Below are 17,500 nucleotides of genomic sequence, written 5' to 3'. Positions count from 1 at the left end.
ACGAATACATAACAAATGCAAATATATATGTTTCAGGTCTTTTAAAAAGATTTTTTCCTTGAAAATTTTTTTATATATAGCACATTTTTTTATGGCCATAGGTACCCATGCTACAGTAGAAAATATTTGACTCATTCAAAATCATTAACAAACCTGTGTGCTAACCATTATTCAAGCTGCTGAACACAGCCGTCAACTTGCCTTTACCCTCAGACTTACCGTTTCCTTAACCCTAACCCTAGATTGGGCCCTTAACCCTAATTGAAGCCATTGGTAGCTTGGCAAACTTCAGAAAAATCAAGGCAAATATCATGAATATAATCATACAAATGCAAAATAATATGTTTCAGGTCTTTTAAAAAGATTTTTTCCTTGAAAATTTTTTTATATATAGCACATTTTTTTATGGCCATAGGTACCCATGCTACAGTAGAAATTATTTGACCAATTCAAAATCATTAACAAACCTGTGTCTACCATTATTCAAGCTGCTGAACACAGCCGTCAACTTGCCTTTACCCTCAGACTTACCGTTTCCCTAACCCTAACCCTAATTTGGGCCCTTAACCCTAATTGAAGCCATCGGTAGCTTGGAAAACTTCAGAAAATTCAAGGTAAATATCATGAATACAATAATACAAATGAAAAATGATATGTTTCAGGTCTTTTAAAAAGATTTTTCCTTGAAAATTTTTTTTATATATAGCACATTTTTTTTATGGCCATAGGTACCCATGCTATAGTAGAAAATATTTGACTCATTCAAAATCATTAACAAACCTGTGTCCTAACCATTATTCAAGCTGCTGAACACAGCCGTCAACTTGCCTTTTACCTCAGACTTACGTTTCCCTAACCCTAACCCTAATTTGGGCCCGTAACCCTAATTGAAGCCATGGTAGCTTGGAAAACTTCAGAACAAAATATTAAATCAAGGCAAATATCATGAATACAATAATACAAATGCAAAATAATATGTTTCAGGTCTTTTAAAAACATTTTGTCCTTGAAAATTTTTTTATATATAGCACATTTTTTTATGGCCATAGGTACCCATGCTACAGTAGAAAATATTTGACTCATTCAAAATCATTAACAAACCTGTGTGCTAACCATTATTCAAGCTGCTGAACACAGCCGTCAACTTGCCTTTACCCTCAGACTTACCGTTTCCCTAACCCTAACCCTAATTTGGGCCCTTAACCCTAATTGAAGCCATTGGTAGCTTGGCAAACTTCAGAAAAATCAAGGCAAATATCATGAATACAATAATACAAATGAAAAATAATATGTTTCAGGTCTTTTAGAAAGATTTTTTCCTTGAAAAATTTTTTATATATAGCACATTTTTTTATGGCCATAGGTACCCATGCTACAGTAGAAAATATTTGACTCATTCAAAATCATTAACAAACCTGTGTGCTAACCATTATTCAAGCTGCTGAACACAGCCGTCAACTTGCCTTTACCCTCAGACTTACCGTTTCCCTAACCCTAACCCTAATTTGGGCCCTTAACCCTAATTGAAGCCATTGGTAGCTTGGAAAACTTCACAAAATTCAAGGTAAATATCATGAATACAATAATACAAATGCAAAATAATATGTTTCAGGTCTTTTAAAAACATTTTTTTCTTGAAATTATTTTTATATATAGCACATTTTTTTATGGCCATAGGTACCCATGCTACAGTAGAAAATATTTGACTCATTCAAAATCATTAACAAACCTGTGTGCTAACCATTATTCAAGCTGCTGAACACAGCCGTCAACTTGCCTTTACCCTCAGACTTACCGTTTCCTAACCCTAACCCTAATTTGGGCCCTTAACCCTAATTGAAGCCATTGGTAGCTTGAAATAGAAAACCATTATTAAAATCAAGGTAAATATCAGAATACAATAATACAAATGCAAAATAATATGTTTCAGGTCTTTTAAAAGAATTTTTCCTTGAAAATTTTTTTATATAGCACATTTTTTTATGGCCTAGGTACCCATGCTACAGTAGAAAATATTTAACTCATTCAAAATCATTAACAAACCTGTGTGCTAACCATTATTCAAGCTGCTGAACACAGTCTCAACTTGCCTTTACTCTCAGACTTATCGTTTCCCTAACCCTAACCCTAATTTGGGCCCTTAACCCTAATTGAAGCCATTGGTAGCTTGGACAACTTCAGAAAAATCAAGGTAAATATCATGAATACAATAATTCAAATGCAAAATAATATGTTTATATATATTATTATATATATTATATATATATAATAATATATCAGACTCAGCAGCAACAGGAGAACACAACTGATTATCATGTGTTATTTTTAAACAATATTTAGCTTCACTGTGTTGTTTCTGTCCGAGTTAGCAATGATCCACAACCTTGATAATTATGTGAAACGACCTTAAAAGATAGATTTTCTCAAATTAAACTGAATACTTAATTTCAAGTCAGACATTTCCCCAAATAAAAAAGTCAAATATTGAGAAAGCTTAAGATATTAGGATTTTGTAATTGTAGAATAATGGAGCCCGGAGTCTGTTTTACTGAAGAACGTGCCAGAACACTGTTAAAGCAAACAAAGCCTGCTAATTAGGCAGACATTTGTTTTTCTTTTCAAAGTATGAGCTGCTTTTAATTGGGGGCTCATTCATCAACTGTACATATGCACAAATGTGGTTAAAAGATCTGTGATTTATCCAGGGTTCTCTCACTTTTCTAACTTGACTTGACTTGACTTCCAGACCCCTTTCACATTTTCCCCACACGTGATCTAATGAAAGGCAGTTCAAACTTCTACATCCACAGAGTTTAGTCGCGTATCATAGCACCTTAATATTAATGAGGCTACAGGAGGGCTAACGGAGGTGATAACAATGTCTAACAATTAAAATGAGAACATTTCCTTATGAGTGGGAATTTACTAGAACTATATTGGTATGACTCATTTCCAAATATATATTTCAGAGATTCAGCACCATGTACAGGACAAAGGGCACAGAACAGCGGCCATATTACCTCCAATAACAGTCATTACGTTCCCCTGAGCTACTCACATTCAACAAAGGGAGGCATTCAGCCTAACCACTATGTGATTCATCCCTTACTTATTTTTAAAAAAAATCAAGAATAACATCTTTGGAGGTCCCCAAGATTAAGGAAAGTATGATGTATGAAATACATTTTTAAAAATGTGACTAAACCCTCTGCTCAAAGGACAAAGTGCACCGATGGTGAGACTGAATCTCCCCAGAAATGCATCAGAGCTGTGGTCTTACAGGATTCATACGTCTCCCCGAAACAGGAAATAGATTCATAAATCAAGAAAGAAATTAGAGATGTAGCAGTTCATCGAATTGCTATCCCCATAAAACGCAATTCAATATGGCTCTAATGTGTTAATGAGCCATTCTGGGTTGCCCCTGAGACAGGCACAGACCCGAGAGTTCAGTCATAAGGCGTGCACAGTGCTGCTCAGATGCTGGGTCACATCAGGCTCAGACACTTACCCACAATGCCCTCTGCCTCGGTGGTGGAGATGACCTGCTTGGGCTCGTCCATCCAGGGTGTGGCATGGATGGCCACGCTCCAATCGCTCCACGTGCCGATCTCCGTGTCCTTGGCTGCCACCTGGATGATGTACTCTTTACCTGCGATGGCATCTGTGATGGTGTGAGAGGTGCTGTCTGAGAGCTCCACCTGCAAGAGCCAATCAGGAGAGCAGAGAGAGCAATCACAAGAGAGTTCCACCTGCAACGGCCAATCAATAGAGCAGAGGGACCAATCACAAGACAACAGTGAAAAGCATTGGGCATTAATAAAAGCTTAAGAAAAATAGTGACTGTCATGTTTTTTGTGACTTCAGTGCACACAACAAATTATTTTAAAGTATTACATACATTACAGTATACTTATCAGTAGAATGGTCTACAAGGCCAGTTGAAATATTTAATTTTTGATAATCCATATTCTTTGGTGCTTCCCATTTTACACATATAACAATAAGTTTATAGAGAGAGTAAATCCAGATGATTCTCAATGGCTATTTTATGTACTATAAACAATGTCAGCTTTTGCCAAAATGATTCACTGGTTGTCATATAATGAGCGGCAGGAGTTTTTATTTGAAATATAAATATCTGCATGACACATGACAGTGTTAGAGGCTGTTAATGAAGAGGCGAACCCAGCATTTTCCTACCAAATGGCTGTGGAATCGCACAGCAAGAGGTCAAAGATGTGTGCTGACTACAAGCCCTGAGTGTTAATCAACCACAGCCAAACGTTTCCTGTAAATGTGTTCTGACATCATTATGAAACTGCAAGATCATGCCATCTCAACTCACTCCCCTTCACCTTTTCACTACAATCAGGGACCCCAGCACCACAGGCTAGCAATTCCAAGGATTCTGATTCAGATGCAATGAATTTCTTCTCATTTAGAGCCTTTTACACTGTAGGTGACCTGGCTTAATTACACACACTTTCATTTATTTTCAAAGCGATCAGCGTTTTTATGGGGAATCTGAAATTGAACTGATTCAGAGCCGGAAGCTTAATCATTACAGTGCTGGTAATCAAACTAAAAAGACCTTCACACAAATGTGGTTTTCTTTTTTTTTTTTATTGTTGTTTTTTTTGGGGGGGGGGGGGGGCAGGGGTGGGGGGGTGAAAAAGTATGTATCACATTATAATAAATCAGTGATAATCATTATCAGGCATTGGCTTAAATACATTACTGCTACTGTATGTCATGTTGTTTGAGCTTCCATGGTACGGGGCCTGTCAGTATTCCTGTCGCATAGCTACGGTACAGAACATCTACACTACCCCACGGCAGGGCCTACCCTTCAGGGCTTCTGCACCACAGCAGTATAAATGTCACACTGCGTAAAATATCGCCGCTGCTCTCCCCTCGTTTGTAAATTCTGTCCGATTTGAGCGGTGTTGTTTGACATATTCTACGTTGCTAGGCTACTTCATCCCCTGCATTCATAAGGAGAACAAACAAACGACAGAATGACACACTCAAACGCAGATCAATCAGAATATTTTTGGGAAAAGAGCTGCTCGCATTTTTACTCACAATGTTTTATTTATTTATTCTCGCGGCGGCCAGTAAAAGGCTCAGACCTCCTGTGTTTTTGGCGATCCTGACCAGCAGCTGGGCGGAACGCATCGTCAGGGAATGACTGTTATGGGCGGAGTCACAGATGTCACAGCAGCCACCCAGCGAGAGAGGCGTCAGGCGTGAGGGAAGCGTGCGATTTATTGTGCTATCTGAACGTTTTAAGGTTTGCAAAAGGTTGAGAAGCCGAAGTGAACCCAGACGAAATGCATTATATCCGAACGCCATGCGGCAACACGTTCATTTATCAATGAAATTGCCCTGGTTGCCCTTCAGCTTTGATAGAATGCCATGAAAACCATTTTTTAAGCAGATCAAAAGGCTGCAGAGCTGTTGCCGGGAGGCTGAGACTTAAATCCTGCCAGAGGCCCTCTTGATGTCCCCCTGACCTTTACATATTTTTGCATATTCTCCTCTTGAACATTCCAGTAAAAAAAAGCTGCAACAAATGTGTTTTCCAGAGTTTGTACACTGATTTATGTAAATGTGCTCAGTGACCATGTGAATCCACGGACGAGAGACGGGCCGCGGCGGCCAGATGCAGCGTCAGGAAAGCTTCTGAAACACGGGCCCTGTCTGACTGAGCCTCTGGGGCTGCATGCAGGTGTTCCAGTGCAGTTTATTGGCCAAACTGCATTTCTCTTGTGCTGTAGAGATTTTTAAGAAACCCAAAGCGTGCATGGAGCTCCTAGACTGTGGAGGACGCCCCCCCCCCCCCCCACTTCCCTTACCGCCCGCCTGCACTTCATTGTCACAAATCACAGGTCTGCCCCCCCCCGCTTGCGGAGAAGGCTCTGTCTGAAGATCGCAGCACCTGAGAGCCACATGTGGGCCAATGACAGGGGCAAAGGTCGCAGCAGGGCATTGTGGGCCACGACCCACCCCAAGCAGGAAGTCGCGGTCGCTACGCGGGGGCTTCTGAGTGAAACGCATTCAATGCATCGCAGCTGAGCCACACGCGAAGGGGGGGGGCACACTGAACGAAGCTCGAGATAAATGATTCATCCCCCGCATCCATCACTGCTCTGAGGCCTGCCCCCCCCGCCCCCCCCGTTTGAGCCCAAACAGATGGGAACGTTTCCCTTGCTGACATTTACCCATGTCTGCGGGTCAGCAAGAACCACAGACGTCGCAGATCACCATTTCAGCAAACAGAGCCAAAATGAATGCTCAGTGCTGAATTTACAGGTAAGGGCGAGGAAGACTGCTATGACGGTCCCCCTCCTACAGCCTTCACTTCATGTGTGCTGCCTGTAACACTGCTGGCCAGTACACGTACCAGCTTTTTAATGTCTATTTTTGTTTTGATTTTCTTCCGAACCATTTATATGCTGTCAAGTTTTTCCAGAAGATAGATTTTGGGTTTATTACAGCAGAGAATGAAAGCCTCATTAAGTTCCTCTGCCGAGTATTGGGCTCCTGACCTTTGCTGTGTTGCCTGATGGTCTCAGTGCATTACTGGCACACAGAAAAGCCACAACACCTTTCTGCTAATAGGTAATCACCCTCAGGTGACCCCCACTACCATAACGACCCCCCCGGGCAGCGTTCCTGCTGTTTTGGGCCAGAGGTTGACCCACCGTCTGTAGCTCTGGATACAATAACGAGCAAAGCTATAATGCATTGCTATCGTTCCGTTCGCCACTATAATGCACATTCTATTTAAAACATGGCAGACTGCTAATTGTGGCAGTTTGAATATAATCATTTGCAGTTAAGTCCTTTGACAAACTGCACGTACAATGAGGGTTTCATTTGGCTCCAGAGAAGTGCTTAAATTACGCCTGGGCTGGAAATGACTGTGCGATGTTGTTCATACATTAAAGTTTTCTTATTTATTTACAAGTTATTTAGTTCACATCTGCACCATCACAACGCCCCAGAAGAAAAGGAGAAAAACATTTAAATTAAACTGTTTACACTGTAGTGTTTCCCTCTGAGGGCATATTACAACAATGGAGGAAGCATCCTGCTTGCATATGCATTTTAAAGTGTTTTACACTGCCACAGAGATGTGGTACTGTAGGGATGTACTATTATTATAATATCCAGCCATTATCTATACCCGCTTGTCCTGGGCAGGGTTGCAAGTGGTACTGCAGCCTATCCCAGCATTCATTGGGCGAAAGGCAGGAATACACCCTGGACAGGCCAGAGGGCATGTTATTATTATTATTATTATTATTATTATTATTATTATTATTATTATTATTATTATTACTATTATAGAAAAATACGGGCTCAGAACATAAGGTAAAATAAGGTAAGGTCATGAAATTAAAAGTGTCCTGATACACTGATTAAAAAAACATACCAGTGCAAAAATAAACTCCCCCGAAGCACAGCTGAGTTTGAAGGGCACGTCTGTCTCACAATCTGGTCCAGCCGAAAAAAAAATGGAGATTATTTTCCAGGAGTCATGGTCTGGTGTCTTGCTAATTAGTTGCCACATGCTGCCACTCTGTGAATGCAGCTCGCTGCTCCTGAAATGCAGCATCTGGCTTCTGAGCTACATTTACCGGGAGAATTCAACGTTACTGTAGAAGCCTTCGCGCTCGTGGCCTCTCTGAACACTAGAGGGCACTAATACTACTTTTGCAGTATTTAAACTGTTCAGATGTAATTATAAGGATAAAGAATAGAGGTAGTCCGACATGCGTCCTTTATTTTGCATTTTGTTTAAAATATAAATGTACAGCAAAGGATTTTTAATAACATAAAATCACACAAGCTTAGATAGTATGTAACAGGACACACGCAGGTTCCTTTACTGTCATCTAAGTATTAAGTATGTGTCTCAATAACCTCAGTATATGAAATACTTTTTCATCACACACATATGTGACCTCTTAAAATAGAGTTACATCCTTCATGCACACATATTATAAATGTTGCAGCTGTTACACATCCTGCCACACACATGCAATTTATTGGGTGATTTAATGAAAATGTGATTAAAACACCTGCTAGTCATAATCATGAGTGATTCGAACGTCCATCTTTCATCAAAATGTAACTGCAGATATCAGATCATTTTCTCTTCCATTTTTAAATTGCCCTTTTTTCATGGATACATTAAAATGAAAACAGAAGTGGATTCAAGCAGCGTAAGCAGACCACATTACACATGATCCATTTATGCAGCTGGAGACGAGCCTCACTGAAGGGTAACAGCGGTGCCCCAGCCGGGAATCAAACCCGCGACTCTGGCGTTTAATAAGCCCCACTTCCCTGAACATTGTGCTGCTCTGATGCAGCATTGTGCTGCTCTGATGCAGCAATGCGACTCTAATAAGCCCACTTCCCTGAACATTGTGCTGCTCTGATGCAGCAATGCGACTCTAATAAGCCCACTTCCCTGAACATTGTGCTGCTCTGATGCAGCAATGCGACTCTAATAAGCCCCACTTCCCTGAACACTGTGCTGCTCTGATGCAGCATTGTGCTGCTCTGATGCAGCAATGCGACTCTAATAAGCCCACTTCCCTGAACACTGTGCTGCTCTGATGCAGCATTGCGACTCTAATAAGCCCACTTCCCTGAACACTGTGCTGCTCTGATGCAGCATTGCGACTCTAATAAGCCCACTTCCCTGAACACTGTGCTGCTCTGATGCGGCAATGCGACTCTCTTCTCTTCTCACTGAACTTTTATGACCTTTTCAATGTGACTGTTTCAGGGTCTCTTCTGTTCACCTTAATTCAGGGGTGTCTTATCCTTAATTCAGGAGTGTCTTATCCGAAAAGGGCCAGTGTGGGTGCAGGTTTGAGCTTCAGCCCCGCAGAAACCTGCCTCCACACCTGACTCAACTGACTGACTAATCATGGCGTTCAGTCAAGACAACGATAAGCAGAGTCAGCCTGGCTGTATTAAATCAACGAAATCTAATTATCAATTAAATCTGGTTAATTGAGTAACTAAGGGGGCAATTACTTTTTCACATGGTTGATGTGGATGTTTGATAACTTTTTTAATTAAATAAATTAATCATTTAAAAATAAATTGTTTTGCATATACTCAGGTTGTCTTTGTCTGATATTACATTTTGCCTAAAGATCTAAAACCATTCAGTGTGACAGATGTGCAGTAATAGAAGAAATCTGGAAGGGGGAGAATGTCTATTTTTTTTTTTACGGCACAGTAGATTGACACTTCTGAACAGAACACACAATAGACTGCTGACCTTCTGCAAACGCGAAGGTAAAAATAAAATGCATCATCTGACACAGCACATTCTTTCAAATCACAATACCCGCCCTCCCTCCCCCCGCAAACATATTTATATTTTATGATCTCAATATGTCTGGGGCACGCTATCAATTTCAATAATTCAAAAGTCAATCATTTTATCATCTTCAGAGCCAACTCTGCATACTTGGAAAGAAAGGGAAGATCCAGGGGCTACGAGGCTTCAGTGAACCCTGTTTCTCTGCGAAAAGAACACTTCAAGATTGATGACAGCCAAAGACTATCGCTAAAGGACTTCTTTATTTATTTATTATTCTATTTATTTTTTATTTTTGCAACATCGAATTATTGTTTTTCATTTACCTGGCTGTGCGAGGAGGTAGTTTCCTGGAGCGGAGGTCCGTCCGTGTGATTTATCACTGGGCCCGCTGCATTCTGACAGCCAGACTGGAGCGTGCAGCCCTATCACAGGAGGCCAGGTCTGTTTTCTTTTTTTTCTCGTTTTAATAAACCACAGGAGCGCTCACACGGAACTCCCTCAGCACCGGCTCGGATACCACACACACCGGAATAAGGGCGCCGGCTCTGATACCACACACACCGGAATAAGGGCGCCGGCTCTGATACCACACACACCGGAATAAGGGCCCGCGCTACAGCGTTCCTCTCATCCATTTACCGTCCGCACTAACGCTGAGAGGCAGACGGCCCCGTTTTTGAGGAAATGAATACCTCAGCCTGCCCACGTCTTTAAGCAGGTGTGTTCTGTAAAGTCAATATCACGAAAGCCGTGAAGCGGTCTCATTTTCTGTGGTCAATGTCACTGCCCTTTCCTGATTGGCCAGTATCATGCAGCTGAAATCAGGCACGCTATTGACATATTTTATTTTAGTACAAAAGGAACGCTATTTATAGCCCAGTGCAAAGCACAGCAAAGCTCTTAAGCGAGTGTATTACCCAATACACGGGGAAAATGTCACTCCACTCCCAAAGTGAGCAGTTTCCTGGGCTAAAATGAATGTGCTGACAGAGGATAGGTGCCATTAATAGCAGTGAGCTTAATAACATTATCTGCCAAAAGCTAGTCTAAACTATTTTCACCTGATGCAAACCACTTTTCTTTAAATCCACCAAAACCACCTCTGCACACAGTGGTTTGTCTGCAGGTATTATGACGTATGACTTATGTGCACACCAGAGAATAGGTTAGCAGAGCTACTGAGAAGCTGGGAGGCCTAATATATTGCTTGTTTTTGTCTTATCTTGTTTATTTTTACAATTTGCAATTGTGTTTGCAGGAGATATGTAAGGAAAATAAATATCCATGACAGGAAATTTATATTATTATCCAGTTACTTGCTACTATTACCCAACAGAAGTTTACTCTCAAAGCTCTATCTTCAGCTATCGGAAAGTCTGTCTCCTAGGAAAAGCTCTCCTGTCATATCACCGAAATTAGCAGTCCACCCAATGAAAACAGTTTTTTTTCTTTTTTAAAGAAAACAGATTGACAATCTAATTAAATGCTATGCTTTGCTATGCTAAATATATGTATACAACACATACATATATTATACAATAAATACACATGTATAGCCAAAAAAAGTGCCATTAATATAGAGCAGAAGCTAATTTGGCCCAGTACGGATATGGCATATGCAACCTTCAAGTTATGGTAGATGATAGATGGTAGGGGAGATGGTAATAGTTGCAGCAGGTCTGAACATGCTCAGTATACTGCACCCCTTGGAAAGAGTAAACCTTTTCCACAAGTAATTCTCCCAAACTTTAATTACCATCCAACAGCACTATCCACAAAAAAAGCACGATTACCTCTATAAAACTTCATTATTACGATGCACACATGTGATATCATCCCCGATGGGAAATGCACCCTGAGATTTCCCATGATGCATCCTGGTTCACAACTATGAATGCACCAGAGATTTACAGTTACAGTTGTAGCAGTGACCAGAAAAATAAATATTGTATTTAAAAAAACAACATAGTCAAGAGGAACCCTGAGAATTTATGGTTTGTTGTTTTTGTATATCATCTCCTGGTCTTAGATGAAAAACAAGATCAATAACAAAACTCGTTTTGTTGTTAAACCTCTGAAAGGAAGCGTACAGCTGTTACTATTGACAGCAGTCCACAGTCCCACTCTGGACAGTGCCGAAGTACAGCACGGGGAATTCTGAAACTTTCAAACATGATCAGATTAAACTGTAAAGATCTTCTCTGCGAGCACTGAGACAGAAGCTGGGATGGGACGGCTGTGGGCTGTGGAGTGATACCTGGGCCATCGTGCCCCAAAGTCCCAGCGGAACGGGAAGAGTTCTGACTGCCAGCGTGAACCGCCAGCTTGCAATACTGCCTAAAATCAAACCTCTTGTCATTTTTCTCGATTAAATCACTATTTCCTTACCCGTCTTCTGACTGTTGCTGGCTGTTAGGGCTGTTGCCCCGGGCTCTGTGACAGCGCACTCACGGGAAGCTCCGAAGCTTTGGCTCTGGCGACTCTCTCAGCCTATGGGATCTGCCCTGACCCAGGACCATGTGACCTGTCGTCTGGCGGTTTGAGTAAGTGCACCCTGCGTGTCCGTGTCAGCGCACACGCACGGAGGTGCGATGCTATCGACTGTCTCTCAGCGGCGTCGGCTGATAGGAGGCGCTGACCTCCCTGCCCTTAGAATCTCATCGGCCTCCCGAGCGCCGTGGTCCCGCACGTTTAGAGCGGACGAATGAACGCGTGAAAAATAACGTGCGCACGTGCGATGAGCATGCGAACATACCGGATGTGGGACGATGCAGACGCGAGGCCTCGGTGGGCTGTTTGGATTTCGACAATGCCTCGTTGAGAAATGATAAGCAGGAAATTAATTCTATCGCTTCCTCTTTTTTTTTTGTATACATATGGGAGGAAAATATGGGAGCCAAATGAATTTGTTGCATAATTAATGACTTTCAGCATATGAGCATTGAGTGGAACCTCACCCTAATCAATCAACATGGCTGGGTGGCCAGCTTTTGTTCCCATAATTACACTGTGAATTGGAAGCATATTTGGGATGTATAATCACTTTGCCACAAATTTATAGCCTGAGCATCGATCTGCTTATGACTCTAAAAGGCAAAATTAAGTGAGTAAACAGTTGTCCACTAAAAAATAAAAAAAATACATACGCATAATTTAATTGCATTTATCCCATATGCCCATAGCTCTGACAACAACGGCTCTTTTTAGGTGATATTAATCTGCTTGATCTCTGAAGAACTGCAGGCTTGTCCACAGGGTCAACAAACAGCCTTCCGCGGCTGCATAATCCTATTAGTAAAATAAACTGGGCTGTCATATGGATCTTTTGAGTGCTTTGCCTTTCTCGGCTATTAATCCTTTATGAGGCGCTATGAAATATGTATGATATCTGAATAGCATCTCAATAAATAAATAATTCATAAATTCTACTGAATGACGAGAGTCCAAACTTAAAAAGATAGGATCCTTTCCATATTTTAGTATTTATTTATTTTTTTTCTTCTGTGCATGTACAGATATCATACAGGAGGGAGAGAGAGAGAGAGATGGAAGAAGGGAGAGAGAGAGAGAGAGAGAAAGAGAGCGGAAGGGAGAGAGAGAGAGAGCGGAAGGGAGAGAGAGAGAGAGAGAGATTCCTTTGATGGAGCACAGCTAAATACTGGTTCATGGTGCTTTACTTCTGGCTCCCAAAAAATATATCATGTAATTGCACTACAGAATGTGTAAAAGGTAAGCCTTATTTTTTTTTAAATTATAATAAATAAATGATGCTTCCAATAATAATATATATAATATGCTTCCAATAATAATATATAAATGATGCCTACCCAGCCCAAGCTTTGTACAGCTAAGGAAAGCCATTGTCCTGCACTTTATCCACTACAGACTGCAATCAACTTGCCCCTCAGTAAAAATGGTAACATAGTAAATATACAAAGTTAACAAACAAACTACACAATGATGTACCAGAAGGTTTTGCAAGTGCTGTTTCGTCCTTTTCAACTTTACACAATCTCTTCATTGTTATTATAATGGGAGAGAATGCCGTTGATCACTGTCGTTACAACAATTTCTGTTACAGTTTTACATTTGTGGGATTCATATATTACTTAAGATCATTTGGCAACACCGTTCTCTAATTAGTAGTTTCAGATGCAGTGAATACACTATTTATCAATTTATCAGCTAACTTAAAAAAGTTTTTTTTTTTTTTACTTTATACTGCCTACAGCATGTCAAAGTTTATTTTATAATATTTTCATTCTATGCGAGAAAAACTGTTACCAAGGACGTGTCATACGCCATAATGGAAAACAGGAAAGTATATGACAAGTTACATTTTCATAATTATAGGGTAAAAAAGAAGAAACAATCCAACTCCACAAAGACCCTCATTATTCAGAGCTCAGACGGCACATTTATAAACAGAGCAGCATTAAACGAAAGACGTTTGCTACAAATCACGGCAAAAATGTTGTTGCTATGGACCCATGGGGACGTTACTATGCAACATATCATTATTTTAATTTAACAACAGCTTATATCAACCAACACCTTTCACTGTGTGCTGCAGCAGCAAAGGGAAGACGGAACAGCCCAGATAATGATGCTGTGATGGTGATATTTGCTTTTCTATTCGTAATATCGCAATTTGTTTATTCCAAAGTCTATTTAACATTAGCTGCTACTGAGGACCACGATGGCTGATTGTCCCTGGCTGTGCCACAGCATCACATACAATTACATTAAAGTTTTCATTTCAAGTTGCCATTTATACATTTATTTATTTCAAAAATGGGGTACACTGCATAAAGTTAAAACCCATTAATTACAGGTCCACATACAGAAATATTTATTTAAAAGTTTTTGGATTATTTTGGGAGCGGATGGCAAACGTAAGAGAAGATGAGACACCGGTGGGGGGGGGGGGGGGGGTGAATCTTTCCTCCTTGGCCGATTCGATACGTGAGACAGCCGCTGGACCACCTACCTCAGCTGATAAAATTACAGCAGAACACTTTCTGCTTTGTGTTTTCCCCGCTGTCATCGTCAGTGTGTGCTTGTGTAAGAACACAAACCCATATCTAGTCATAGAGAACATAATGCAGCACGGAGGCGAGGATGATTGTTCAGCACTGCATTTCTGTTTCAGACCGCTAGCAATTTCACAATTGTTTGCTTTCATGAGGAGGAACAAAAATTTACAATTTGTACATTTTTTTGTTTCAATAAACAGCAAGTGATTCATTTTCGCACAGCAGTTTATGCCTGGATAAAAAGAAGAGAAGAACACGGCCTGCAACAAAGCCAAATAAATGAATATCCTGAAACGTAAAGCTTGAAAGAACGCCGTCCTTGACTCCATGCTCATTCTCTTTGTATTGACGGTGTGAAAGGCCTTTCTGAAGGTTTCTAGCTTTTCCAGCGATTTAGTTCTCGCTGCGCATTAGCATCTCGACGTATTTTTAGTCTTTACATGTGAAATGGCTGTTGTGATGGATTTAGCCATTCAGCGAGGCGGGGGGAGGGGAGGAGGCGAGGGAGAAGGGGAGATTTCGCATTCTTCAGCAGTTACATAAGCGCGGGGACAGTGTGGCCCTGCCCCGCTGCCCGGCACCCACCCCGGGCCCCTTCATCGCGCATTTGGTGTGCAAATTGCCGCTTTCAGAAACAACCTTTCTTTTATTTGACGCTGGAATTCTTCGCCTCGGTCCGAACAGGAGTGATGCCACATGTGACCCCCCCTCAACCCCCCCCCCCCCCACCTCCCCCCCCCCCCCCGCTACACACACTGCATCCATCTGATTATTATTTCTCCTCCGCCTTCAGACAGAGCGGTGCATCGCCATGGCTGCACAGGCCATTAGGCCGCCCAGCTCGCTCCGCCGCTCCCTCCATTTACTGTAAAATAATTTAAACTCTTCGGCCGAGCGTGACTCCCCTTAATTGGCCTAGCCTTATCAATCAGAGATAAAAGGAGAGGAAAATATTCCTCCGGAGCTGCTAGTCTGTCTCTGTGCAGCAGCAGAAGCCTGCCACCCCGGTGGAGGGGATGTACATACGCTGGGTGACCTAGAGGAGTGAGAGGGTATCTGCTGTTGTGGAAAGAAAAATCAATTACATGCCACTTCTAACACTTGCTTCTGACTTTCCGCTGATGGGATGAAACCATCTGGGCAAAACAGAACCTGTCTGTTCCACCTAATGAGACCAGCAGCACCTGCCCCCAACACACACACACATACACACACACACACATAAATACTCACAGAGACACACATACACACGCGTATACACACACACACACACGCACACACACACACACACACACACACACCCAACAATTTACTGCTATACTTGTGAGGACTTCCCATTGACTACATTCATTCCATAACCTCTAACCCTAACCCTAACCCCAACCACTACATGCCTAACCTTAACCCTAACCTTAACCTAATTGTAACCCTAACCCTAACCCTAAGTCCTAACCCTAAAACAGCCTCTTGTGGTGTGTTGAACTTGTGGGGAAAATGTCAGCAAAATGTCCCCGCCTTGCATAATTTTCCTCATCTTTCTATCCTTGTGGGGACATTTGGTTCTCACAAAGATAGTAATACATGTCCACACACACACACACACACACAGTCACAGGCATGCACACATTCACACACACAAACATACACACACTTATGCGCACCCACACACACACACACACACACACACACACATACACACATATATACTATACTATAAAACACACCTTCCTCCAAACCGTAGGGCTTGTGCGTGTGTGTGTGTGAGTGTGAGTGTGCGTGTGCGTTTGTGTGCGTGCGTGTGCGTGTGCGTGGGACTCACATGTTGCCACTGTTCCCGGATCAGGGGCCTGTAGCGCAGGAAGTACTTGAGGGGGAAGTTCTCCACGTCGGGCCACGTGGACGGGCTGTTCCAGGTCACTTCCAAACGGCGGACATTGTTTGGGACGGGTGCGGCAACCACCTTCTCAGGCGGGTCGGGTTTGACTGCAAGGAAAAGAGAGTAAGGACGGGCTGTACCTCACACCTTCAGAACACCTCACACCTACAGTACAGACCTACACTACACCTCACACCTTCAGTACACTGAAATACAGTCATCCAGTCAGTGAGCAAGCAAGAGAAATCAGACTAAAGCCTGGATCCAATCAACATTTTAATTACAAATAAACACACTTTTTTTTTCTTCACAAACACTGATTGCTGAGTTTGTCAGTTCCCAAAATGGACTTGTCAGATTGCGTTTATGAAAGAAGAATCAAACACTTACATTGATCTGCGACTCAATTTTAAGGAGAAATGCTAATTGAATCCGGACTGAAAGAAGCGTGCACAACATCAGAAGAACACAGGCACGCTAGAACACAGAAGGTCACACTGGTGTAATAGCAGATCGACAGGTAAAACGGTAAAACGGTATAATGGTAAAATGACAGACGAATACGCAAGTATGGACCCGACCTTCCAAAATTGATTTGTCAAAGTCAGACAGGTGAGTCATCCAAGCGGCGCAAACAAAAATAACCCAAGGAAATAAACATGCCGTGTGCAGCCAGAATTAGCCATTCGGTGTATTGATTGGACACCCTCAAACACAAAGTGGTGTGAAATATGCACACGACGGACCGCTCCTCCTGCTTGACTATGGATGGAAAGAATGGAGCGATATAATATCTTATCAGCACTGCTGAGGGGAAGACGCCTCCACAACAATGTGAGGCTGTACTTTCAAAGTACAGAAAGGTACAAAAATAACAATTACAAGAGGAACCCAAAATCTGAAACTAGAGAACAACAAACTAAGCATCACACATACCATTTTGGAACATGGAATATTTGCATTTAGCTAACAGGAAATTAGAAATATGTTGATCCATCTGTGAAACTACAGCACACGAATGCCTTTTTCATAGAAATTAGCACGCAATCACCTAAATAAGAAGAGAAGAAAGCGGTTTCACATTTATAACATAATGTTTTGGTGTAATGGTGGTTGCCATGGTCCCCAGATGCCTGCCATTGTGAATCTGCAGACGCTGTGAGGTGAAACAATCCCCCTTCTGTTTACTACAGCGCCCCGACAGCAAGCTCAAAATGGCGAGAGGATTCT

The 17,500-nt window shown here is 41.8% G+C and overlaps 1 protein-coding gene across 2 annotated transcripts in view; it reads right to left on the bottom strand.

Annotated features, from left to right (window-relative positions):
* LOC135233631 (ciliary neurotrophic factor receptor subunit alpha-like) overlaps window positions 1–17,500 on the bottom strand; it is a 200,200-nt gene that overhangs the window by 7,411 nt on the left and 175,289 nt on the right. For both annotated transcript variants that reach the window (XM_064297384.1, XM_064297386.1), the window contains exons 6-7: window positions 16,214–16,377; window positions 3,512–3,701 (exon numbers count right to left, since the gene is read on the bottom strand). In XM_064297384.1, the coding sequence (XP_064153454.1) occupies window positions 3,512–3,701; window positions 16,214–16,377 (354 nt within the window). The remainder of the gene's footprint in view (window positions 1–3,511; window positions 3,702–16,213; window positions 16,378–17,500) is intronic.

Source organism: Anguilla rostrata, chromosome 10 (genome assembly GCF_018555375.3).
Source record: "Anguilla rostrata isolate EN2019 chromosome 10, ASM1855537v3, whole genome shotgun sequence".
Lineage (NCBI taxonomy): Eukaryota > Metazoa > Chordata > Actinopteri > Anguilliformes > Anguillidae > Anguilla > Anguilla rostrata.
Note: the sequence above shows the minus strand (reverse complement) of the source record. Positions and strands in the feature narration are given on the sequence as shown.